Here is a 27,179-nt window from a genome sequence, read left to right on the forward strand (position 1 = left end):
ATGGCATATAAGGTCGGATTATTAGATGCTGGTTATGCTTGGATTGTAACTCAGACGGCACTCACGGTTGACCTAGATATGCTAGACTACTTGCCGCCAGCTGTGCTAGCCGTAACGACTGGCGAGAACGATAATTATACTGACATCATAAAGTCGACACTTGACATGATTCAGCATACAGTAGAACATATCATCCTGGACAAAACAGGGAAGGAAGCAGAGGATGCAATTCAGACATTTTTACGTGCTGGCAATTTTAGGTATATATATATATATATATATATATATATATATATATATATATATATATATATACACACACACATCTTAGTTTAGGTAAAATATATGTCGTGGTCACAACTATCATCGGTCATGGTCATCCCAAAGTGAGAAATAATCATGGATTTTAATGAATTAAAACAGAAATAAAAGAAAATTAATTAGTCTGCTAAAGTACATCAATTTGAGATACAATGAGGCAAATATAAGTTGATATTGAAATACACAATCAAGAGAAAATAATGAGAAAAAGCAGGTTCAAAGCGATCAGGTTTTTTAAAAATATTTTGATGATGCAAAAGGTCACTAAATTTCCACCTTTGACGACTTAATATGACATTGTTTCAATGCTATTTGATATAAACATTGAAATGTAGAAACTGGCGGTCAAAGTGGCTATTTCCAACCACCGATTCTATAAATTCAACTTCTGACGATCAGAGAGTTTTGCTTCAGTAGAGTTTTTATTTGATCTTACGCAGTCTGATCTATTTGTCGTAGGAATGGATTAAATATAAGTTCTTTACAGGCACTGATCGGTCTGATCTATTTGTAGTAGGAATGGATTAAATATAAGAGCCATGTCCAATTGAGCTGAAGAAGTTTTTGGGGTGAATTCAAATTCGTTCACTATCGGAAATTGTCTTAACGGCGTCAGCTCTGAAAGTACCATTTCTTTCTTCAAAAGTCGTACTCATACATGTTAGTATTTAACACTGCGGTTTCCTGTAATTTTTCATAACAATAATTTTTGTATATCGAACAAGCAGGTACGAACATTAATATAGATTGATTAAGATCATAACAAAACTGAAATTAATTGTTGTAAAATGTTCATCACTTTATAATTGCGATGCTTCTCTGTCATTATCATTCTTTGCACAAACATACGAATATATACATGTATTTAAAATTACAATCTAGAATAAAATATTATTTTCTTTTAGCATGATGAGAAAGAATAATAGCCTGTTCGACAAAGAGGGCAATAGACGAAATGTGACATATCAATTGCTAAATCTAGTGACATCGGAGTCCAGTGGACTAAGGTGGAATCGAGTTGACTACATACGAGGCGATGCTCTTGACATTGACACATTAATGTTGCCTGATCAGCATATATTTGGTCCAATTCGAAGAGAGCGTGGTTATGTTACCGTAGTAACGAAAGAATCCGAGCCCTTTGTTTTTATCACTGGTCCCGTAGAATCTCGTTATTTTTGTCCAGGCGAGATTGCTTGCATTGAGTTATATACAGATGATCCAAACATAATTCGTTTTATTGTAGGTAGATTCAAAGATGGAATTGATAAAATGGAAGGATTATATCGCACTTTTTGCTGCGAAGGAGTGGTTATGGAAATGCTGCAGAGAATCTCAAAAGAACTGAAATTCGATTTCGTAGTATTTTTCAAAAATGATTCAAGCTATGGACATTTGGTGAATGGAACTTGGACAGGAATGGTTGGCAACGTTGTTTCCGGTGCAGCTGACATCATTGCTGGTGCTTTAAGCATGAGTTCTTCAAAAATGAATGCAATAGCTTTTACACACTCTTTCTATCATTCTGGATTTAATATGATTTCCCTTACGAGTGGAACACACATTTCTACAATTGCTTTCTTATGTCCTTTCAATATATGGGAATGGTTATACATATTTGCGACTGCTTCAATAACTGCCGTGGCCACGGCCCTCTTGGAGTGGAATAGCCCATTCGGTCTCAATCCTTGGGGTCGGCGAACGGGAAGTAACTATTCTCTTGGCTCCGGTATAGCTATGGTTTATTCTATTTGGTTTAGGCACTCGGTGAAGATAAAATATCCCAAAAGTTGGCCTAGCAAGATAGTACAGAACTGCTGGGCGTGGATGGCAATCTTCCTGGTAGCTAGTTACACCGCGAACTTAGCGGCCGTTATGGCGGGTAATTCTGCCCAGGAAGAGACGTACAGTATTTTGGATTCGAGGGTACTCTCTCTCTCTCTCTCTCTCTCTCTCTCTCTCTCTATATATATATATATATATATATATATATATATATATATATATATATATATATATATATAAGATTATAAGATTATATAAGATAAGAAGTCTTTATTTCAGACTACAAAGTCCATACCTCTAAATTAAAGTATAATTATAAAGTAAAAACTTACATATACATATATATAAATATACATAAGGAATTCATTGAAATTTGTATTTTGAAAATATCAGATGTACGCTTGTGGTACACGGATATGATTTATACATTATGAATATTCTGATGTTTCTCAGACAAGGTCTTTGTACGCCACAGTTCATCAGAACAAAAAAGAGTAACGTGACTGTCGTATGCACAAATAGAAATGGAGAAAAATTCTTTAAGTTACACAATGCCAGATATTAATAGCAAATTAATGCTTCTTAAATAAACGTTCATAACATTCCATAAATCTTATTCAACTAGAATTTCGCGTTTAATATTTAATTTTAATCAACTTTTAATCAAGCGTCGCGAGATTATTTATTATTTGACTGCAAAGCACTTACCAACCACTCACTTTGTGAATAAATAATAATAATAATAATAATAAATTTATTTCATAGAAGTCAACTACATAAGTGAATAAATCAATCTCCGTTGAGACCTTCTTTTACATCGTATCACTGAAAACAAGGAAAGAGACAACTCATTTCACTACCTATATACCTCTCCGTATTACACATACCTATCCGTATTACACATACCTGTACACCTATCTGTAATATACATACCTAACCAATACATTCTTTAACACGTTCGTTCACAAACCGAGTCACCATGCTGGACCGTGAGTTACCGGTACTGCATTTTTCAAGAATTTTCATAATTAATTAAAGTGAAATACAAAATATATTTGTGCCCTAAAGCGTCGATAACATGACCAAGAAATGACACTTGCGTGGTCTAGTGTAAGCATGGTCGCCTCGTATGTAGATGTACTACGTTCAAATGCAGGTTTTTGCTTTATTGTGCTATGTTGTTTTAATTTGAATTGGGAAGGAAAATGATTTTTCTACTGATTTTTCTTAGCGGTAAAATATACACAAAACACAGCGGAACATAAGCAGTTAACCTCTAACATTATCGCGAGGAAAAGGGTAGGATATTTGCTACTTCAGTCTGTTATACGTCTTGGAAATCAATACATATTCACGTCGAAATTCAGTATAATTTGCATTTTCAGTTTGATAAATATTTAGTTAATAATAGCACAATACTTAAGATTCATTGCAAATGCAATATGCTAGGCTCGTGCTAATAAAAATATTTTTATATAAAATAATGCTTTATCATATGGATAGGTAATGTGTGTGTGTGTGTGTGTTTTCGATTTTTAACGTAGCTTTAACAATTTTTCAGTATTATCACTACGATGTCTGCAGTGTGGCAGTTTTATAGTGATGTCTAGCACTAGGGTATTATGCCATAGACACGTAATATGATGTCCCACCCAATCACGGTATCCTGACACTAGGCCGACCAGTCCTGACACTAACTTCTTAATGCTGAGCGCCTAGCGAGGCGGCTGCTAGTACCATTTTTATAAGTCTTTGGTTTGACTCGGCCGGGACTAGAACTCGCGACCTCCCACATCCGAGGCGTACGCTCTAACCACTAGGCCACTGGAGCGGTAGGAGAACGCAGTGAAGTGAAACTATTGACAACCTTCTTGCTATTAATATTAATTAAAATCACATTGGTTCAATGTATAGTTTACTTTAAGTTACTTGAGGATTATCCTAATATTAAGGCAACTTCCTGTCATTCATTCAGCCCAGTGACAATTGCAGGCTAGTGCCATATAGGTCTATCTCTTGACCAAGCTGAGAAGGTGCCTATAATTATTAGTGTTAGGAATTCGTTGAAATATTAAAGATCGATGACTGGTTCATTGTAACCAGTGGACCGTCGATTTTAACATCTTCAGTTTTTCAAGTAAGATTTTGTCCTAAAATGTCGAAAGGTTTAATGAAGGAAAACAATAATCGCATATATTGGAAAAATATAATGGAAGTCTTAATCGTTTGACTTTTCCTACCAATCGTCGGGTTTTCTTAGTATTAGTTACAACTTTGCTAATTTGTGTAGCATGTATGTTTGTGGAATTGGTAAGGGTAGTCTATCCTCAAAATTCATGATCCACTACGTGTTTGTCTTGAAGACTTGAAAGTACAATAAATAGCAGATCTGCAAAACTGAACAGAAAAAGTCTGGCATCAGGAAACAGTGAAACTGAATAGCATGGAGCAAAACAATTTAAAGTAATCTGTCATTGGCACATTCTATCTCGTTAGTATTTAGAATATGTTTTACCATCATGTGGACTTCGAACGATTTTGGAAGCAGCTTCTAAACTTGCTTCATTAAAAAATATTGTAATGACGCCATTATCTATGAAACATCATTCAAGTTATATCACTTAGCTTCTCCCCAAATCTTATACCATTGCAGTTTTGTTAGGTTTAACTAGGCTTCGGCTGTACAAGTGTTTTGAGGCTTAACTAAGCTTCGTCTGGACAAGTGTTTTGAGGTTTAACTAGGCTTCGGCTGGATCGTCATTAAAATAAAACAAAATACAACAAAGTTGAATAAAATTATAAACAAAATACCCACGTGGTTAAAAGATGATGGAAAACAAAATATATGCCCTATTGTCGGAGAATAATTAGCGCGATTCAAGAGTTTTGTATATCTATATTGCGTGTTTAACGTTGGACCATGATTGTAGATTGTAAGGGTCATTTGCAAACAGCGTATTACATAGCTAACGTTTGTCCATTATTGTAGGTTATACTCTAAGATAATGTAAACATATTGTTTCTGAGTTATAAATATGTTGTTTACTGCGATTTGTGTTCAAAGTCTATAACGTACACGCAGAAATATTACTTAAGAGTTTAATGTTGTTTTTTTCTGAGCTTTTCGTGGTATAAACTGTCCGTTGCCGCATCACATAGCAAATAACGCCCGAACGATGTTCTGCAAGCAGTATGAGTCGGCAGCTGACAGTTTATATCACGATAATTTAATAAAAAAACAACGTTAAACTCATATAATTGCACCTCTTTATAATTGTACTTATTTCTATTGCCATTTGTATTTTTTAAAGATATTTCCTATCAGTTTTGGAGCCTGTTTAAGCGTATGAATTCTTGCAGAGGCGTCTGCTACGAAGCTACTTTTAGAACTGGGGATTCTCTCTCTGCAACGTATATATATATATATATATATATATATATATATATATATATATATATATATATATATATATATATAGTTTACGATAATGCAAGACGTGTTAATGTCTGACCTAAAAAAATACGCCGGAATATCGTTGCTCAAGGAAATGCATGTGCTTAAATGCAAGTTCTTTAGCGAGAAGACAAAAAAGTGTCTTAGATATAGAAGAAACATTCAAAATGCAATTAATTCTATGTAGTATCCTAAGAACATTATATATAAATATAAATATGATAGATATAAATGCATATATTAGGAAGCGAAATGGAAATTGATGAAATATAACAGTGAACATAATTACACATTAATAATAATAATAATGATAATAATAATAATGATGATGATGATGATGATTATAATGATAATAGTTATAGCTGTCAACATATTATTGCTTTCAAGTAGTGCTCTGTGTACATGATTTCCGACTTCTAACTTCAGCAGGTTTTGTGGAATATAGTAATTTAATAGATTTCAACATACTCGGGCCTTCCCAAAAATAAGAATTTATATAAGTATTTGTTATCTCAAAATAACATTGCCATTCTAATACTAAGTGTTACTCATCTTCCAGCATGCTGCAAAAAATAAAAGTCCTTTGGCGTAGTGTCGAAGAATGCAGTCTTTTAAATGTTTCTAATTCAATACGTTATGAATGGACAGACAAACGTATTTTTTTAAATTCTAGATTGCCCATTTTAAATAATCTATTCAGAAATATTTTGTTTGACGAGAAACACATGACATTTTTTAATGTTTTTCCCAACATCTTGATTTATCCACATTTCCATCAGACCAAGAATAATCAATAAAGTTTGTTTCTTTCCAGGACGGTTTTGTATGTTCCTAAGCATTTGATTTGACCGATATCTAATTCCTACATCAGATGAAGTTAACTTAGTCCAATTATTTAGAATGTGGTAATATATATATATATATATATATATATATATATATATATATATATATATATATATATATATATATATTTATTTATTTATTTATCTGTAAGTGTGTCCTCCCAATTCTCCACATACAAAATTATTTGAATATATATGTTTTAACACAAAGTAATTTAACAACAACTATATATGTACCATTTCCTTCAATAAATCCTCACACTTCTGATTAATTATTAAGAACTGATGAAATTGTTGTACAGATTTCACACATTACCTCAGAGGACTCATGTGCAAGCTTGTAAACTTCTTTATCCATTGTAAAGAAATGCCTTTGAAGTTTATGCATCTGATGTTTGTTGAGCAGGTATGAAGAAGCCATCAAGTTACAGGAATGATGCCACTGTAAAAGACAATAAGATTCTATCACGTTTATAATATAGTTCGCAAGAATAGCATTAGTTTGTTGGGTTTTTTTCACCTATTTATCGAACTGGTGAATAGTCACCCAATCGTACTTGAATAATTATAAAATGAAAGCCTTGCCGTAGCGTATCCTATCCACATTTTTTCCCCAGCTCAATACTCTGTTCTTTATGTCATGTCACTTGGCTGACAGGTGAAATTCTGTCTGGTTTTGAAAGCTTATTGCCACAAACAAACAAAAATATAACCTGCGTCGCTTTCTCCTGAAATCCTGGAGTAGTCATAACTTCCTGCAAAAAGTGGGGTTGGGTAGTATATGCTTGTGGAATGATCTTGTAAATGACGTATGGCGTGTCTCGTCATATATGAACATATTAGTTATGTTTATCTTCGATACGCACTGGAATTACACCCCACTACCCTCCCACTCCACTCCCAACCGCTTTCTGGAGCAACCTCTGTAAACATTGACAACACATTTATTTTAGAAACACCGAGATAGGCCTTGCTTACCTTTTTATATTCCATTTTCAGATAATGATCTACTCACACAAAGAAAAGGAGAATGCTGTGATTATGTACTCGATCAAAATATTTATCTCAAAATAAAAACAAGTATCCGTGACTTTCTTTGGTAATCGAAACTCTTTAAGACAAGAGAATACACTGTAATAGAACATTTGTATGTGTTAAAAAAACATCAACATTGATATTTAGAGTTTCGTTTAATATCTTCTTTCGTAGAACATTTCTACATTTGGCATTTATTTTCATCTTTTAATTATTTGTTTTTAATAAAACACGTAATAAGGTGTGTTTTGTTTCTCATTTTACTAACCACAACAAATCTTTTTTTAGTGTCTGGTAACGAAAAATATTTGACGCAGTTTTAATAGATCTAATAATTATCATGGATAGTTCTAGAAATTTCCAATTGATCCCAGCCTTATACCAGCTGCATACCGATGGCATTCGATTGATTTTAGCAATTAGCAGTTTAGAAGAGGACATTTCAACAAACTGATCATACTTGGTTCATGCTGAAATATTATATAAAGTTATTTAGAATCCCCTTCAAGTAGATTATTCTAGATGTTGTTAAACAATGACTGATTTTGAGAGAAAATATTAAATAAAACATTCCTAGAGTGCATTAGCAATTATAAAGGGAAACACTCTTTGCTTTACTGTATAATACAAATTATGTTACCTATAGCGAAAATAATACCCATTTCAGTTGTATTTTGCACGTATAAAGGGAAAAAGGTGTAGATACGTTAAGTAATTTCAATTTCTTTTCTGTTTTTAAATGGACAGTACATGCGAGGTGCCATATTTCTTTTCCTAAGTTATTACAGACTTACTTTTTTATCACAAATTTACAAAATGCCATGCAGATAGATTAACTTAGATCTTTTCACATAACCAAGCTATTGAGATCAACCACGTCAGCGATCTTGGAAAAATCAATTTTGAAATTAGACGTATTCCCTTGGAAGTTGATCGCCTTGGGGCAAAAGCTCGAATAAAACGAGCATGATTGCTTAACCTTTGGGGCAAAAGATCGCACTCGCATAATACGAACTTTATTTTGCATAGCTATGTCGTCTAAAATATCTGCCCTTGGAACTTGTTCATACTACATGTGATGCCTATGACGAATTTTTGAGAGAAATTCTTTTGATGGACAATTACATAGAATATTCAAAATACAAAAGCGTGCTGCATACATCAACATGAATGATATTACGTCATCAGCAACTCTGTTTACGAACGCAAGTGGGAAAGAAATATTCAAGATAATCTTTCAAAAATTATATCCTGCTTACAACACTTTAATAGAGGCATCTCCTACATGAAGGACTTGTTGCAATTAGCCAGGGAAAGTAATCTATAGATTCGTATACCACATACTGAGTAATTCAAATGCTGATGACACATCTGTCCACATGACCGAATTGTTGCAAACTAGTCAGGGAAAGTTATCTAAAGATACACAACTAAAATGTAGTTTTCAGTAGTTGGGTGCTAAGATACGAATTCACTGGCCCACGATGCACTATTTGACTCTTCACTCGTTTTACAGCTGCATGAAAAGCGGATAGCCGTGCTTCCAAACAGTGCAGCTGAAGTGTTCACCAAGACGGTCAACAGTGGTCTAGGGATCAAGCTACAGAGACACTATGTCCACTCTGTCCAGGAGGCTTTTCGGAAACTCAGGTATCACTATTCATAAGCAGATCTATGACGCTATTAAGAAGAATGTCCCTAACATAGTCATGCAGTAAACTCACCTTCTAGGACCACTGAAAGCTGCAGCTGCAAAGAGCTCTTAGAGGTTACGTAAAATCTAATGTCAAGGAATAAATGCACAACACTTCCAACGACCTTTCCGATGAGAAGTCATAGATGAAATGTAACAGATAAAGATGAATGATGATAAAAATGAAACCATCATGATCACCAGGCAATGACTTTCTCATTTTCATTCTTTACCTCAAACAACAAGCATCAGCAATACCAATATTGAATTAAAACGGTCAGTAAAAAAACATAGGTACTACTCTTGATAGGATGCTCTCATTACACCAACATGTAACGAATATATGCAAGGCTGCATATATTGAGCTGGAGGCATCAGCTCTAATTCGAAGTTTTCTTTCAGTTGATGCCGCTTAAACACTTGTGTGTTCCTTAGTACTTTCAAGACTGGACTATTGTAATTCACTTATATCTGGTTCAAAATGTTCAAAACTCTACTGCTCGGATCATCTTTAGAGTACGAAGGGCTGAACACACACACACACACACACACACACCTACCTGCTCTATAACCTTCACTGGGTACGCGTTCGATCCAGACTCAACACAAAATCTGTTCACTATGCTACATTACTGATTCCAGTCCAACATACCCATCTGACCTCACCCTTGTTCACACCCCATCTAGAAACTAACGCTACTCTTCATACCCTCGTATTTTCATTTTTCCCACTGTTAAAACAAAGTCATACCGACAGCGTTCATTTGCTTACCAGGGCCCAACTACGTGGAACAAAAATGCCATAGATCTTACACACAAGGAAAGTGTGATTTCATTCAGAATGCTCTTAAAACTCACATATTTCGACTACAAGAACAGACTTATCGACTTAATAAAGTTTACTTCCTTAACTGTTTTCAGCATGTTTCTGTTGTGTAATTTCATGGTGACTGGTTTTTGTAACATGCATATGTTTGTATGTGCTATAACATATTAGAAAGTGCTTAGAGCTTGTAGGGGATATGTGCTTTACTAAGCCCACATTATTATTATTATTATTATTATTATTATTATTATTATTTAGTGGCGTGTATAGGCACTTCAGCACAATAGAGATATATAGTGACACATACTCAGATACTCAGAGGTTCCTCAGATTTTGTAATCATTGCCACTTCTTTTATTTAAGGATGTTTGCTTTTGTAAAATCAACGTTTCCTGTTCAGCTACAAATTACTTTCTCAGTTCTGTTTGATGTCATCGATAAGTCGTCACTTGTTACTTTATGTGTAGTTGTGAACGTTGGGGAATGATATGGTTGTAGCTTCTGTCTCTCATCATATATTGAAGAGGAAAACGATAGGCAGTATTTAGCTATTTACGATCTGCCGTAAATCGGTTGTTCAGGCTGCGACACACTAAGGCGAGTTTTGCAACATATGCTCAAAGGTAGCTTATACTGGCTTCTCTTTACTTCTCTTGGCTTCATTTACTTAGTGAACAATCGATTGTTCGTTAGCTTGCATACAATAAGTAACAGAAACGTATTTAAAAAAGATTGTTTTTGGTTTGCTTTACTTTGTGTAGACCATATCTTAGAAGCTTAATGTATCATATTTGGTGGAATAACCTTTAAAAAAGTCTGATACTAATGTCACTGTAATAGACTGTTAATTACATGAATATCTAGGGATACAAACAAACCTACATGTCAGCATAAGTGAAAAATGGTACGTCTAAATCATTCTAAATAACCGTTTCACGACAGGGATGGTGAGATAGATCTTTTCTTGGATGACCACACTCTGCTAGAATATCACATGCACAGCGAGGATACGGACTGTTCTTTGACGTACGCTGGACGTCTCTTTGGAGACGAATCGTATGCGTTTGGAGTTAGGAAAGGCTCTTGGCTTAAGGCAAGGACGCTTTCTGTATTAGTTATTATAACTTATCTGAAGCATACAATTTTTATGAAAGTAGTCATGTTGATTGACATAGCAAGTTTGAAATTTTATATTAGTCATTTATTTGTCGGTAAAGAATCTATCCACTCACTTCATCATATATTGTGCATCATTTATGTATTTTGTAAACGTATGAATTTTGCATAATATTTATAGTTCATCTTGAAATATCTAAAATATGTGCGATGTAAAAGTAAAAGAATAATATGTTCACAATTATTTTATCAGAATTTTACTTTGCGCTAGCCTGCTGATGTGAGTATTATCTTTTCTATCTTGACTGTTTTTGTCCAGGAAAAAATATCTGCCCTTGTTCTGAAGTATGTTAAATCAGGAATGATCGACGAACTAAAATGGCGCTATCTGAGAAACAGGAGACGATGTGTTAATAACCTACAATCTTCCATAGTTTGGAAAAAGTTTGGCCTCGAGCACACTGTAGGACTTTTCGTTATGCTTTTGGTAGCCATGGGAGTTGCTCTCATTCTATTATGCTTTGAACACCTTGTCTATGTTAGCCTTGTGCCAAAAGTCAGAATAAAGCCTAGAAACAGCTTCTGGAAGAGTAAAAGGATTGCCTTTGTCAGTCAGGTATGCATATAAATATCTAAGTGTTTTGTTATAAGATTTAATAACGAACATCTTAGTCACTTACCGCATATTCATTAAGACGTTTTTTATTTTATTTTTCACTATTATAACATAAGTGCGTATATTATTCTGCTATTGTTTGTCCGTATTTTCCGCACGTTAGTACTTCCGTCTCGAATCCGTTTTACAATGATTGTACCAAAAGCAAGTTAACGTCGACAACTGAAGCATGGTGAGAATATAAATATCGTCGTGCAGCGAACCAAGTTAAATTTTCAGGACATCTAAACGACATTTGTATGTTTTACAAGCATCTTTATTACTCTTTTTATTGAACAAATTGAGTTAAAGGATATATTCTCTCGTTAGCAAATAATAAGTTACACAGCTGTCTGAAATCCATAAAGAAATAATGCACGTTTCTGTATATGTGCTGTATGTATAGCTAGGTTATCTTTTCAGATTTTCACACTATTTACGTGACTTTAAACTATTTAAATATAATATTAAAAACGTTTTGTTTATTTTGATTAAAAAGCCTGTGAGTATGATTATTCAGAAATATGTTGACCTAGACAATGGAAGATTTTAAAAACCTGTTGACAGGCATTGAAATTTTTGAAAGCCTGTTGACCTATGCATTGAAAGGTTTGAAAGCCTGTTGACACAGGCAACTGAATTTTTGAAGGTATGTTGACTTGGGCAACGAAATTGTATAGCCTGTTGACATAGACAGTGGAAGTTTAGAAAACTTGTTCATGACTATATATAGATTACATCTTTCGATTTTCACCTTATTTAAGTGAATATGGGGGGGGGGTATATTTTTTTAAAAATTCACACTTTTTTGGACTGAGACTGGAATATGCCTTGTTATAGAATTAGCAAGAACCAGTTTGACTTTGCACATTATATTTGGCTTGTGTACATATATATGTACATGCAAGCAGAACCGGTTTCACTTTACCAAATGATTTACTAGAAATATTTTAAAACATTGGCCCAGTTGCTTTTGTTTCATCACATGTTGACACTATCTAAGCCTTTACGATTGTATCGACAACCTTGTTGCCACATTTACTCGCAAAACATATTGGAATCCTCAGAGTTTATGTGCAAATGCATGAACAAACATAATTATGCAATAAAAATACATTTTGAAAATTTTCTTACTTTTCTGGACTTTTTCCATATTCAAATAAGTTTGATTTTTGCAGTTTCTTTTTCTAACACAAATTCATTTACTTATATGAATGAATTTGCGGATCGATTTTCTTCATTACATTTTTCTCATTTGAAACCAAAGATCTGTACTATCGTTTAATCCTATAAAAGGGGAACAAAACAAACACTTTAAAAGTACATAAAACTTCTTATATTTCGAACCAGCAAGAACAATAATAGTGTATGTAAAATATCAGAACACGTATTAAAAGAATGTATCCTTCAAAAATTATTCCCATATACAAATTTGTAGTCATATTGTTCTTGCAAACAACAGTTGATCTGTTTAAAATTGGTACGACTGAGAAAGGTCGCATTTATTTTTTATGGAAAAAGAGTTTTCACCCATCATTGTCTCTCGCTAGATAGTGCAAGTGTACTGGAGTTTTTTGGATTGTTTTTCTGTGTAAGAGGGCTCTGCTCATTAGTTAAACGATAAGGAAGGGAACCACGAATCCAGTACGAGACATATTCGCATACGCACACAAGCATGACGCACACATATATTATCTCCAGGATTCTTATGTCAGAGAGTGATTGTTTTAAAGAAGTTTTGTAATATGAAGCAAAGGTTTTCAACTTATTCTCATTCTTTCTCCTAGAGGTTGTATCGGTCCATCGTTAGTGAAGAGTTTGTGTCTGCCAGACAGACGGCCATAGAAATGATAAACATGGTCAAAAGGCGTCACTTTATCCGACTCTTCCAGAAAAATGAGTTACATGAAAAGGTACCATCCTGAAAGAGTCTTGTTATGAATGTGGAGTCATGTACATATGATAAAATCAGAGCAAAAGGATTTATGTATTTTACACATTTTACTAATCTCTGGAACGATGAATAAAGAATATATTTAATTTTTAGTAGTATTCAAATCAATATACGATTTACAGTACTTTGGAAAACAATGAAAGGAATCTAAATTAATAATAAATAAAATAAATAATTTGTTGCTTTGCATCAAGTATTATTGACTTCAAAATAACACGTGAAAACCTGACCTTTTAAAATCCAAAGCTGGTACGTTTTTTCCGATTTAGGACTATTGTTTGCTAAATATAAGTTGAGGACTTTATTTAGTACAGAAGTATGGATCGACTGAGCAGTTCTTAAAAACGGTGCTTATGGATTGGTTATATTTATCCGTATGTCCATGGATCTGACGGTCGTGAAGAGAAAAGTTCAGGCTTGCCTTCAGATCATTTTCTCAGACACTTCTGCTTGTGTAGTCTTATGCCTTAATATTAAATGTTTCATTAGGAGTAATGCAGTGTTAAACAAAAACTAGGTCACTGTGTCCTGTCTTCCATTGATCAGCGATTTGCGCTTACCTTGGAGTTGAGTTCGTTTTATTCTAGGTTAGGGATTTGGTTAAGTTCTAGCAAAAACTTGGTGACTTTGACCTATATTTTCCACCAAAATGACCTTCATTAACATTTGCGTTTAGCTTAATTACTGATACAGGATTACCTGCAAAGCTAAGTAATTTGGTATTGAGATGTTCATGAAAAGTATTACACATTTAAGTATAAACAACCAGGCCATTGTGACCTATGTTTCACATACCAGTGACCTACGTCACAAGAAGTACCTGCTTCATTCAAAACTCCATGACTGTGACCTTTATTTTTCACGACAGTGACGCACATTAACCTTTGCGTTTAGCTGATATATAGTCGCACTGTTACCTACAGAGTCATGTAACTTGGTATGTAAATATGGCAAAATACCTACGCTCTTTGATCAGTACCAAGTGACTGTGACCTATATTTAAGCAACAGTGGTCTCTGTTTAGCTCAGAGTTCAAGCACTGTTACTGTAGAGTAATGTAACATGAAACTAAAGATACATTATAAGATGTACGACACCATATAGTGTTATGTATATCTATATCGTGTGCATTATTTTCATAATAATTGTTTTCTAAGGATCACTTAGGATATGGCATTTTGAATGCTAAAATCATATGATCGTCGTTTGTACAATAATGCGAGTCGGTACCAAAAGCGTAAATTGATTCGTTCATAAGTTTCAAGGTAGATTCGAGCTATAAGTGCAAGTAAACTTCACGTAGTCCAAAAAGGTCACGAGCTCTTGGAATGAAGGTCACGTGTTTCCTAGACCAAAGGAAACTGACCTATTTCCTGAATAGCTAATGTAAACCACGTAACCTTTGTTGACTGTAAACAGTATTTCAAAATACATCGATGATTCACTGAAAGCCTGGAATTGCGTTTTCGAAATTGAGTGTTAGCTTGGTATATAAACGAATTTTTGCGCGTAATAGTCATTCTTAATAGTATTGCTGGTCTTGTAAGATTTATGAGAGGATTGATGCATTTATTTTAATCGTTTTATTTAATTTTAATCATTCATTGAAATTGCAGTGCTATAGCATTCAATTTAAAGACTGCTTGGATATTTAATAGCTGTACGGAATCATTGTGATCTAACATTCATTCAAAGACATTTCAGTTTATAAAATAGTGATTCTCCTGTATTGTTGCTACATCTGTACACTACAGTCATCATTAGGAATTCATTTGAAACGTATGGAACTATTGGAATTGAAAGAACAGGATTTTCAGGAGTTCATTTACCATACTGTGAGTTATTTCTTATAATTTTAATTTGTATTTTAAGAACATAAATTAATATTTTAAATTAAGCAAAACTTGTTGGTTATCGCTATTTATTGTTATGCAATATAATATCATAGAGTCGTAACAATGGACAAAACAATGCTTTGCAGTCAGATCCATATTTTCATTGTCAATTTTCTTGTTACAACATTTTGACGTTCCATGTATAACATTCCAACTGATGATAGTATGTTATTTACAAATTCGTACTTGTATGTGATTCAAACTAACATATTGTATTAATTTTTTTTTTTACAAAAAAATGAATCAATATTATTTTAAAAGATTCTGGTACTCACTTCAAAACAATAAAATAATGTCAACACACACACATACACACAAGCGTATGGAGAGATTATACGTGATAGCAAATAGTTTCCCTTTCATAATTTTTTTTTTTTTACAGAGAAATGAGATGAATCTTGTAAAGCACAAGAAACAAGGAATTGGTGACATAGCAGGAAACCTTGTTGCGTAAGTTAAATAAAAAATGTATCCAATGGTGCCAACATTTATGTTGCATATCAGACGGAAGGCGAGTTTACGTCAGTAGTAATGGGGGCGGCTATGACCTCAAATGAGACCATATGGTCTCAAAGCGAATTTAACAATTCTCGTGCTTCAAAATTGAAATCTATGGGCTAAATGGAAAAATTAAGATGCAGGCAGGAGTCTTAGTTTTGTAGTAAAGGGGTTGATGAAATATGGTGTCAATCGGGAACTGTAATGGTAAAATTATTATCCTAAAGGCCGTTTGGACTAACCAACACTGAGTCATGTACTATGCAAGATCACACAGTTACTATCCAACTAGCCGCTTGAGTGACCAACACCCATTTCATCTGCTGACCAATACGCACTCATTTACTAATCAGCGGTTAGGAGTTCTTACAATTACAACTATATGGTCTAAGTAAAAAAAAAGAAAACCAAATTTAATCAAATTCAACAAATATTTTATTTCTCTAGAAGAGAAAGTTAAAAAGTAAAAGTCGTTCAAAACATCATAAAATATAGAGTTTTTCGAAAGAATTCCAGTATTGAATGTGCAGTTATGCCAATAGTCTCAGAAGAGCGTCTCTGATAAATTAATTGAGGTATCACAAAGATAAAATCTAGAATGTTCTTGAATAATTTTGTCCAAAATGTCTGAGTGGTTTGTAATTGCAATTAATAATTTTTAATAATGATTCTCTCAAATTATTATATCTGAAAATAACCAACAATTATTCATGAAACTGAATGTAAAGTAGGGATGAATAATTGCTCACTTGGTATTCTTTTATATACACACTGTAATTTGACGTATGATACACACCAAATGTCATTTCCAATGGAAAAATTCATCAAATCCGTTAACAGGGTGAGGTCTGTTGGCTTAAAGTTTAGCAAACAACCTGGAACAATTAACAGGTAAACCATAGAACTTCATTTCCAATTGAAAAACTTGTACCCTGAACTCAAATTCAAGTAAACGTCTTATTTACAAATGGTCATTATCTTAAAGTATAATCTAGAACCATTGACGAAAGTTCGCTATGCAATGTGTTGTTTACTAATGACCCTTACAATCTACAATCATGGACAAAAGTTAACACAGAATATAGACATACATAACATTACACATACACATACACAAATATAATATCATACAAAGTAGGTAAAGTGGGGTTTTAGTTTGATTTATTACAGACAAACATGTTCAAATAATTAAAACAATAGTTGCAATGACTGAATAGTATGTTCTTCATATGAGAACTATGTAAATTTTAAAAAAAGGGATACTGGAGCGTTTACTAAAAGAGGGTTAACACATGCTATACTCCTTCTCTATTTTTCTTCGCAATCTTCTTCTCACTGCAAAGGACAATAATCTAATGAAGCAAACAATATTTTCTTTCTCAAATAGTCGTGTGTGTGATATTGGCGGTGATCCAGCATGACTTACATACACAAAGTAGAATTGAAGAGCATACTGAAAAGTATTGTTGATGATTCCACTTCCGTCAATATCTTAACCTTGTCTCGAGAGCATATGACTCAAAGACATCTTGGAGTAAATCTTCAATTAAATCAGATGACAGTGCGCAGCAAAAGATAAACACCCTTTGAGACTATCCATCACTCGGAACATATTTAAGCCACCATACTTGGATCGAGTTTAATACACCTGCAGAATTAACTTCTTTCAAAATCTTGAACAAAAGTCAGCACGTCCAACAATTGAATAATGAGTCTGATAGTACCGATGAAAAAATCCACACTTCATACGACACATGTTTTACCTCTTTCATGTACCGGCGGATGAAGCATTTTTATTGATTGACCAATATCCCAGTATCGAAGTATCGTACAGATTAACATCCATCAACATGAGATGTGTTTAGACCCTGCCATTAGGCAATTCGAACGATTATGGAAAAGCATCAGAGAACTGGATATAGGAAAACAAACGAAGAGAAGCAGACATCCATTTGGAACAAGCAAGAGTTTGGCAAGATACAATTTGTGGAGTTCCTGAAATATATAAACTTGAAGACCTGCTAGCCCCTCGTTATAGATTGACAGTGTCCCTTAAAATAATATGTGCAGATCTCGCGTTTCACGAACCTAATTTTCCTGGCGAAAATTATATTCGTATCTATCATGACCAAAACCCTTTTGGACAACATTACTAGTATCACAGGATTTCTCAAATACAATTATTATTGTGACAAATGTAACCAATGATTTAGCAATCGGGAGTAATATTTTCATTGTGGGGAGAGAGAGATCGCAACTGATTAGCGTCTAGGATTGCATTCCTTTAGGACAATACAATATTCAGTACTTTGCTTCCAAGACAGCATTCTTCAGTCTAGCATGTAACAAACGAAATCGCATGAAACAATTCCAATAGCAGAAAACTGCATGCGAATAATTCAGTTTTCCCCGTCTGTGGACACCAAGTTCTTTCCAATTCCAAACAGTCACACGTTTGTGCAGGAAAGAAACAATGTCGTTTGTGTAGCCACGTCGTCGAGATGAATCAGTGTTATATTCAAAGATAGGACAAAGAACCCGATGAATTATCGAATCATAGCCGAAACAAGAAAACCACAAAAAGCTTAAAGTTTTATCGACGATAAAGGAAAGTGCATTAAACGCATGAAAATCGTATCCGAGGATTTGATCTTGATGAATTACGAGGTCCGAGAGCTTGGGCTGTGCAATATGTTTAAAAACGCATTATTGCTGCTTACGTGACAGCTGATCCCGGTTTTGAATTGAAGTCCGTCGTAGAACTTTTAGGAGATCAATTCATTTACTTTGACACCGAGACTTATATGTAAATGGATCGTCCTAAATGATATGACTTACATGTCGAATACGAATGTTTAGGAGCCTGGACCGACGAAGATCCTGAAGACACTATTTTGAGTTTCGGCAGTCAAGGACGTAAATATTACGTCTGCCAGAACCAATACGAAAAAGTAGCAAATGTAATGTGAAAACATTAACGCAGAACTATCAATCTAATCAAGTTGTAAATTTTGAAGAGTTAAATGAAACCGTAAAGTCAGAACAAATTCAAAATGTTCACCTCGAAACGCTGGATTCTAATAAATTGCACGTTTTTCTGATCCTCAAATAATCAGTCTACCCTCGTAAAGTGTGTAACAAACAAAATATAAACCGATCTATACTTCTAGTAGGTCAATGTCTTAGTCGTCTGTTGCTGCTCTATGAACATCTCATAAAAAACCAAAACACAGAACAGGCATGGTCAAAACTTTAACTGGAATTGTTCCAATAAGAACTGGCAAGATGTAGTCCGCCGAGAATTCCAGTAATACCTCATGTCAAGTTGGTGTGACATGCCGTTAATCGGTGAAGACAAAGTCCGGTATCAAAGATGTGTCGGACAAGGTTTACTTCAGTTTCTTCTCTGAAAAAATCTTTCTTCCTCTCAAAGTTAAAAAAGGATTTTTGCATTCGCATCAGAAAAATCAAACTGTTGACAAAGGGTAATTGCCCATCTGGACAACATAATTGTTTCCTGTCATAGGATAAGTGTGTGGACGTGGCCCTTCTGTCGATAAATTGAAGAGTGGGTACTGGGGACTCAAACGGCGCAGGGAATAGTAAGTATATGTGCTGGATAGCTAAAAATTAGTTGCTGATCACTTCAAACAATGAGTTGGATAATATATGTGTTGGTTGTTGGTCAGTAAGTGATTGGGCGTTGTTTACTTTATACGACATTTAGTATAGGAAGTGTGGAGTGTTGCCTAAGGGATGAATGGGTGTTGGAATGTCTAAGCGACGTGTTGGATTGTAAGGGTGGGGTGTTTGATAGGAAATGATTCAGAAATGGGCAGTCCGGACGATATATTGTACTTTTACTTTTAAAATACGACGTGCTTTTAATATTCCACTTCTCGCTATGGGCGAGGATTTTTTCGACCCCATTAGTTCGCAAACGATACTCGGGCCTAATAATGCTAACTGTTACTAAACAGTTTATGTTTCTACACAGTAAGTCATCTACCACATTATTTCATTAATTGGTTTGAACTGGTGTTGGAAATAATAATCTTCTTTCCGGTCTTTGCTGATTACAGTTTTATGGGGTGTGAAAATTAATATATTCTTCATCATCTATAAGACATCTGATGGATCGTTTTACAAAAATGTAATCATGAAATTGCTTTAGCAGTCGCTACAAGTGACCCATAGAAGCTTCCAGCCCACCCCCATTTTTCCACACTGAATTCACTTTTGCGATTATTGTATCACTTTACTGAGATTCGGAGTTGACTTCGGTCAGTTAGGTATATTTATTGTTAAACATAAAATCAATCGGATATGACATTTAAACAATGTTTAGTTTGCTCACAGAAGACATAGGGGACAAAACGTTTTGTTAGAAGCTGTGATCTCCATAGAGTTACTCATTCTTGGAAAGGTCTGATGTGTTTTGTAATGATGCTCTACTGAATTTCCTATCATGAACTTGATATATACAAATAAATAGATACAAGTCGAATCCCTCGTGGGTTCCATTAGGTTTACAAGACCGGCCTTAGGGCAAGGGGAGCTTGGCGGTTTCCCGCGCTCCAATTGATAAACAAATTAGGTATATTACGTTAACAGCACAGGCTGGACCCCACAACCAGCGTGGCGGCTTAGAATATGCAAACTATTAGGCCAGGCCTGAAGGTTTCTGTGCCGAAATTGTATTTTTACCGTGCGAATATATTATTTTTTGTTGTTGTTGATCCTAAGTGTTTTAAACATAATCCCGTAACGGCATGCTTTGCCTACACATTTTCCAGTCATTATTTGTTGAATCTCTAGTCCTCATTCAAACACAGTCTCTGTTATATAATTACTTCCATTCGGACGTTGTGTTCTTCAGCACAGTTAATAATCGTTTTAATTAATGGCGTTGATTACCATTCCTTAGAATTTAACTTTGCACTTCCTATGTACCAGAGAGCAGATGGGCAGCACAAAAATGTCTTCAAAATATACAGCCGGGAAGTAATGCTTATATTTAACAATGTGGATAATCGCTTTGAATTTAAAGAGCGTAGGATCGCTTTTCTACGCTCAGCGATTTGCTTACCTCAGATATTATGTGAACATTCTGTCCTCATTTACGTGTCATTATTTTCCTGTAAGAATGCTCTTTACTCATTATTGTTTGCCATTGGAGACCTAACATACCTTTTATTAAATTTTTAACAAAATTAAAAAATCAAACATTTAGTAAAATCCACCAAAAATTTAAAGGAGCATTCCTGGATAATATTTTAAAAATAATTTTTGGTTTGTGTCAGCTTTTTCTGCTTGATCCAAGTTATATGAAAGAAATTCAAATTTATCTTGAGTTCAGTGAATCTAGCTGAACATAGAAATGGAAGGTCAACTTTGACGTGCGTAGGGGTTTCCTCGTCTAACAATAACTATTGACTAACGGTTGTGTGTTCACCCGAAGCATCTAAACACTAATCTACAGCGCAAATGTCGTGCAAGCCTCGAATGTGAATGTTGAAACAATCACATCAATTACTGTAATAAAAAGGACTGTCTGCGGCTTTCGCCATTGGGATAAATTACTTTTACTACACATCAATGTATCCTACTAGTGAAGCAGATTTGATTCGTTGTTGTAGAATAAAAAATAACGAAAGCCGTTTGCTGTTCAATTCGATAGTAGGGTATTACCGAGCGAATGTTTACGTTGTAACATCCATCTCTCTTTCTCAAAACAAAAGAATTAAAAGACGAACAGGACGAACCTATCGTCTCTTTATTTGATTCTAGAGAATATATATATATATATATATATATATATATATATATATATATATATATATATATATATATATATATATATATGTATGTGTGTGTGTGTGTGTGTGTGTGTGTGTCTAACAAAGAGTCTAGTCAGAAAACTGATTCTCGTAGAAGCGTTTCAAAGGTAATTTATTTAAGTTTATTTTAAGTACAAAATAGTATGCGATTTATCAGACTCATTTTGGTTTTGCTAAGAATAATGTTAGGATAACTGTTTCATAAGTAAAAATAAACAGCCATCGTTTTTATCAAATAATACGCTCTTTTTCTCTCTATTTTTTTAAAATAAGTTTCTGCGTTCTGAAAACTAAAATACTCCTGAGAAAGAAAAACAACTTGTCTTAAGTTACAGCACATTGTTAAAATTTTCGATCGTTGAAAAAGTATGAAGCATGCCAGAAATGCATTGACTGGGTATGTCCTGATGTCAAAGTCTATGCCATGAAATATAATCTCATTTAGACTGGTTTCAAAAACTTTTTAGGTGCATTTCTTTCAAAATTAATAAAATTGTCTTCATCTCCAGAATGTAGGTTCTAAAAGCATGCGTAGACTCATTAGCAGTGTCAGTTATTTGTTGCTCAGAATTTTGTATAACTAATAAATTAAGGTTTAATAACTAGTGGGGCAAATGCATCTACTGCACCTTCTCTGGCTGTCGTCATGTTTTACTCAGTAAAACTAGATTTATTAATGAACAGGAACTCGCAACATAACCTCTACTTCTGTGACACTGGTTAATCTGTTTGACGTGGCCAACTAACCATATATTGTCGGTCACAACCATTCATTCTAGGTATATGGCATAAGAGATATCTATAAGAAACTGGCATGTACGTTGTGAAGTAACGTGTTTAAAGACGACAAAATAACTTACTGTCACCTGATTGTTATAGGATACAACATGTACCAGACATAAACCCAAATAATTATTACCAAAATCAAATAGGTTAAAGTTAATATCCATAAATGTGTCAGTAAATAAAAACCTGTAGAATAATCACTCAAAGTCTACAACGTTAATCATGAGGTTGGCACCAAAAATCAATGAGATTTGACTCAACCTTGCGCCTTTAGCTAACAAGACCAACACACATCATATTGTATGTCCATTTCGTGACCTTTTCCTTTGCAATTACCTCGAAGTTTGAGCTAATAACCTGCCAGCTACAGGATAGGACGAAAAGCTGGGTACAGTTTAATCAAGATATCTTAGGAGATTAAAACGCGACAAACTTGATAGGGAAATAGACCAGTGACTTAAATAATCTCTTGTTTGTGACCTTCATCTTGAGAAGAGGGACTTTGATGTACATACGCGAGACACTGTCAAGCCCAGATATATAAGTCTAAATTATTTTAACGGGGATAGAGCTCACTAATTTATATTTTCCATTGTTGTAATCCTAACCTTGGTTATGGTCTGTGATACAATCTTTTAATGATACATACCTGGTTAAAATTTCTTTTAAATATTTTCAGCAGATCGAAAGTTATACTCCATACAATTCATAAGTCATATAATAGCATTTTCTCTTGCCTGACTGAAAACTTAACATCACGGCCGGGTTTCTGGATATAGTAGCTAAAACATTTCCAAGTCATGGGTAGCGTTTCATGAAAATCAATCCAGCTGTTACAACGTTATGGGCTGGACAAACAAATATTAATAGAAAGATCGATCGATAAATAGAAGGAAAGTGCCTTAAGATGATATGTCCCACTTAAACTGTGAATAAGATTCATAAGAAAATTTAACTTGTCACAAGAGGTACATGTCAGAAGAATCAAATGTGCGTGGCTTGATATTGACATTGAGAAATGACCTCTAACAGAGTATCCAACACATTTCAATCATTATATATCACTATACGTACATTTTCCGTTATATCATAAACAGTTTCATGGTTACAATCTATTCCAAAAGTTGAGAATCTCGTCCTTCAAAATAAAACCCTAAATGTGCTACATGAAACGCAGTCAAGGACATCGTTGATACGATCATATTCAGCTTTATCTCTCTAAATGTGTTTTTTTTCTTCTTCTTCGTTTTCGTTTATAAATTGGAAGTACAAATTTGTACATTCGCAAGTGACCTTAACATAGACACGAAAATTTTGAAAGTAAAAATGATCACTATGTTAAATTTTATAATCTTTTATAACAATACCGTTTTTAATTGCTTTAAAGTTACAGCTAAGACACAAAACATAAATAAGCCTGGAATGATCGGGGTCTTAACGTCTATGATCTTGATGGTTGTACCAAATACAACATCTCAAATGTTTTATTTTCGGCCTGAAATTTAGATCATACAAGTAGCATATCACGAAGCATGGATATATGAGGTTTTATCTCAGTATTTCTTTCCGTGAGAACTTCTGAATTAGAATCCTGACACATTGATCCATAATGTTGACCTATGATTCTAAGATTTACAGAAATACCACGAACAATAAACAACACTATTTAAGTTGAGATGTAAACAAGATTTTGATGACACTACAACCGCTGGGTATTAGTTAAAGTCCTACTTGAAAAAGTGAGCATGTGACTTAGATTTTGCTATTGATACACACGATATTGATATACATGATTCACCATCAAGCTATGACTTTATGTGGTAAAACGTTTAGTTCCATTATCTGAAATAAATAAACTGCTTCTAGGTGACAGCTGGGACAAATGCTACTGATCTGAGATACAGATGTATCAACAAGTTTTATGTATATTGTATTGTTTAAACGTGTGTGAGTTACAGCTCCAAACAAAAGTGGGAATATTCAACTTTTTGCCTTGAACTGTTAACGTTGGATGTGGAAAATTTATGTAAAATTTACTAATTTTCATATCACTAATCCTGTCACATTCAGAATTATAACCAGCATACATACATTAAATCTAACCTTACTTTGCTCGTTAAAATAATTGCACAAAATAAAAAGGAACGATGGTGCGGCAACCGAAGCAGACGACCTTTAATATTTTCATGAAGTCAAACAAAAATGACCTCTATATTTTCAGCACACATTATCATATGCATCTTAATCCACACAGTCAGCAGTAGCGTACTAACCCGGGGGGGGGGGGGAAGGCGGACTACGCGGTTGCCCCGGGCGCCATAGCTCTTGGGGCACCAAAACACCTTTGGGCTTTCATTGTCGCCCTGAACTCCAATTTGCCTTAGTACATCAATGACTGTCAGCAAGAATGGATTCATGAATAGCATTTAGGGGAAGCGTACACAAGCTGGCAAGGGTTCTAGGGGATGGAATCTCCTGCCTTTGTACGTTTGTATGGCATAATATGACAAATCGGAAAGTGTTATAAATGGATCCTACATGTGGAGTGTGACATTATTATCAACTGAGAAAGAACATTATCATTATAGGATTAAGTAATTTTTTTAATTCGTACTGTATCTATGCTAATTTATATACGTCTTGATTTATGATGTATGAATCATGACTGACTATGTATTAGATGAGAGTCAATTGCTGGGTCGTCATGTGGGTGTGTCTGCTACGCATCAACATTTTTACCAAAGGCTATGTTCCGTCCTCTTTTGGGGATCTTTGCATGGTCGAATGAGTATAGGGATGCAACCAAGGCGTTGTTCAAGTTATTTTAGTGTTTATGTGTCTTAAAGTCTTATCTTTGGTCCTTCGTGGACCCTCTTTAGTCCTCCGTTAATCCTCTAGGGTATTTAGTATGACCTATATAAGCCCATATGTCTACATGTACATCATGTGTCAGAGCGTTGTATTATTACCAGGACACAATTACAAATGCTGTCTACGATGATGATTTGTTTCTTTTCATCCAGGTTAAAGAGGCTACTTAACAAATCACAAGAAATATCAGATACTACAAGTAACGGCCCTTTCACAATCTCGTCAGTGGACGTAACTTCCGGAAGTTCTCACTCAGTGGAACAAGATCGCAATAGGGAGCTACCAAATTTCATTGACACTAATTTCAGCACCAGTGAAGCAAATAAGCCCTTAGACAAACTTCTGAATAGTAAATATCACCATTATCTCGGGCATATTAACCCCGCTGTCAGCGAAGAGGACGATATAGATAACTATTCAATCGGTTATCATCGTTATGATGTCAAAATGAAAAATATTAGATCAAGTGACGTGGAAACAGGCTCTACAGATTCAGATGCAATAAGATATATAGAGGAAACACGAAGGAAATCCCAGGCAGGCTGGGTATTTGATAAGTGGCCTACTCAAATACCTGATGGAAGCATTATGTTGACACCCGTACCCAGGACATTGCAGTTATTTTCTTTGGTGGACCAGTTCTCAAACACGAAGCACATAGTCAACACAGGATATGTGCGATCCATGTCGAGCGGTTCCGATCGGCTAACACACGCCAATGACTATTTTAGTAGAAACATTGAACTGAAAGACAACCGAGTAAAATCGACAATAAGACGACATACCATGACCGGTTTCCACCTCAGCAATTCAGCTGCATTGGACAAGTGTGCCGTTGAATCATTGTCAAAAGCAGATATACTAGTGTTGTGGAAGCAATCTGAAATCGAATTGCAGACCCGACTAAACCAGATTGAGGCTCAAAATAGATACATGCGTCATATTATAAAATTACGGGAGATCAGTAATAGAGATAAAGAAAACCGCACAGAACAAAAGGAAGCAGCCATAAAATTCTAAAATTAGCAAAACTAGGAGATAAGGTCAGTTTCCTTAGCATTGGTTTCAAATGCCGAGTTTTATCTTCTAAACACATACCATGTAATTATGCCATTCTTTTCAAAGATGATTAAAATCACAGCCACTGAAAAGTAGTTGTGCCAAAAACGTTGAAATGATTTATAGAATAACAATTATAGTGTTGGTTTAAACACCCAATAAGCAATTACTGCATAATCTTACATCACATTCACCCCCGATTTAAATTAAGAAAACATTAATAATGACATGTTATTGTAAAATTAAAACAGGGCTTTTTTTACTTTAAGAAACCGCTAGAAGACTATTTCTCACTCGAAATGGCTCAGACTTGTCTTGCGTTAAAAAAGCATATACTAATTGTTATATTTATTGATCAACACCACATCTGGAATTCACGTCTAGATCATTTATGCGGAATAGTCTCAAAATTACGTCCCCAATCGCTGAAACTTTACATTTTTTTAATTAATATATACTACTTATGATTGAATTCTAATAAGGAACTCCATTCTCTAAGGTCGAGAACCATCCATTTTGAAAGCTCTTTTACTATATTACACCTAT

The 27,179-nt window shown here is 34.5% G+C and overlaps 1 protein-coding gene across 1 annotated transcript; it reads left to right on the forward strand.

Annotated features, from left to right (window-relative positions):
- Positions 1-26,594, forward strand: LOC149806741 (glutamate receptor ionotropic, NMDA 3A-like). The gene is made up of 8 exons (XM_089957887.1): positions 1-260; positions 1,227-2,247; positions 8,957-9,090; positions 10,902-11,052; positions 11,395-11,691; positions 13,518-13,643; positions 15,962-16,029; positions 25,727-26,594. Exons 1-8 carry the CDS (start codon positions 1-3, stop codon positions 26,592-26,594), a joined length of 2,925 nt encoding a protein of 974 aa, XP_089814013.1.
- Positions 26,595-27,179: the final 585 nt, after the last annotated feature.

This window comes from Sinohyriopsis cumingii, chromosome 1, assembly GCF_028554795.1.
Source record: "Sinohyriopsis cumingii isolate HCF-2022 chromosome 1, ASM2855479v2, whole genome shotgun sequence".
NCBI lineage: Eukaryota > Metazoa > Mollusca > Bivalvia > Unionida > Unionidae > Sinohyriopsis > Sinohyriopsis cumingii.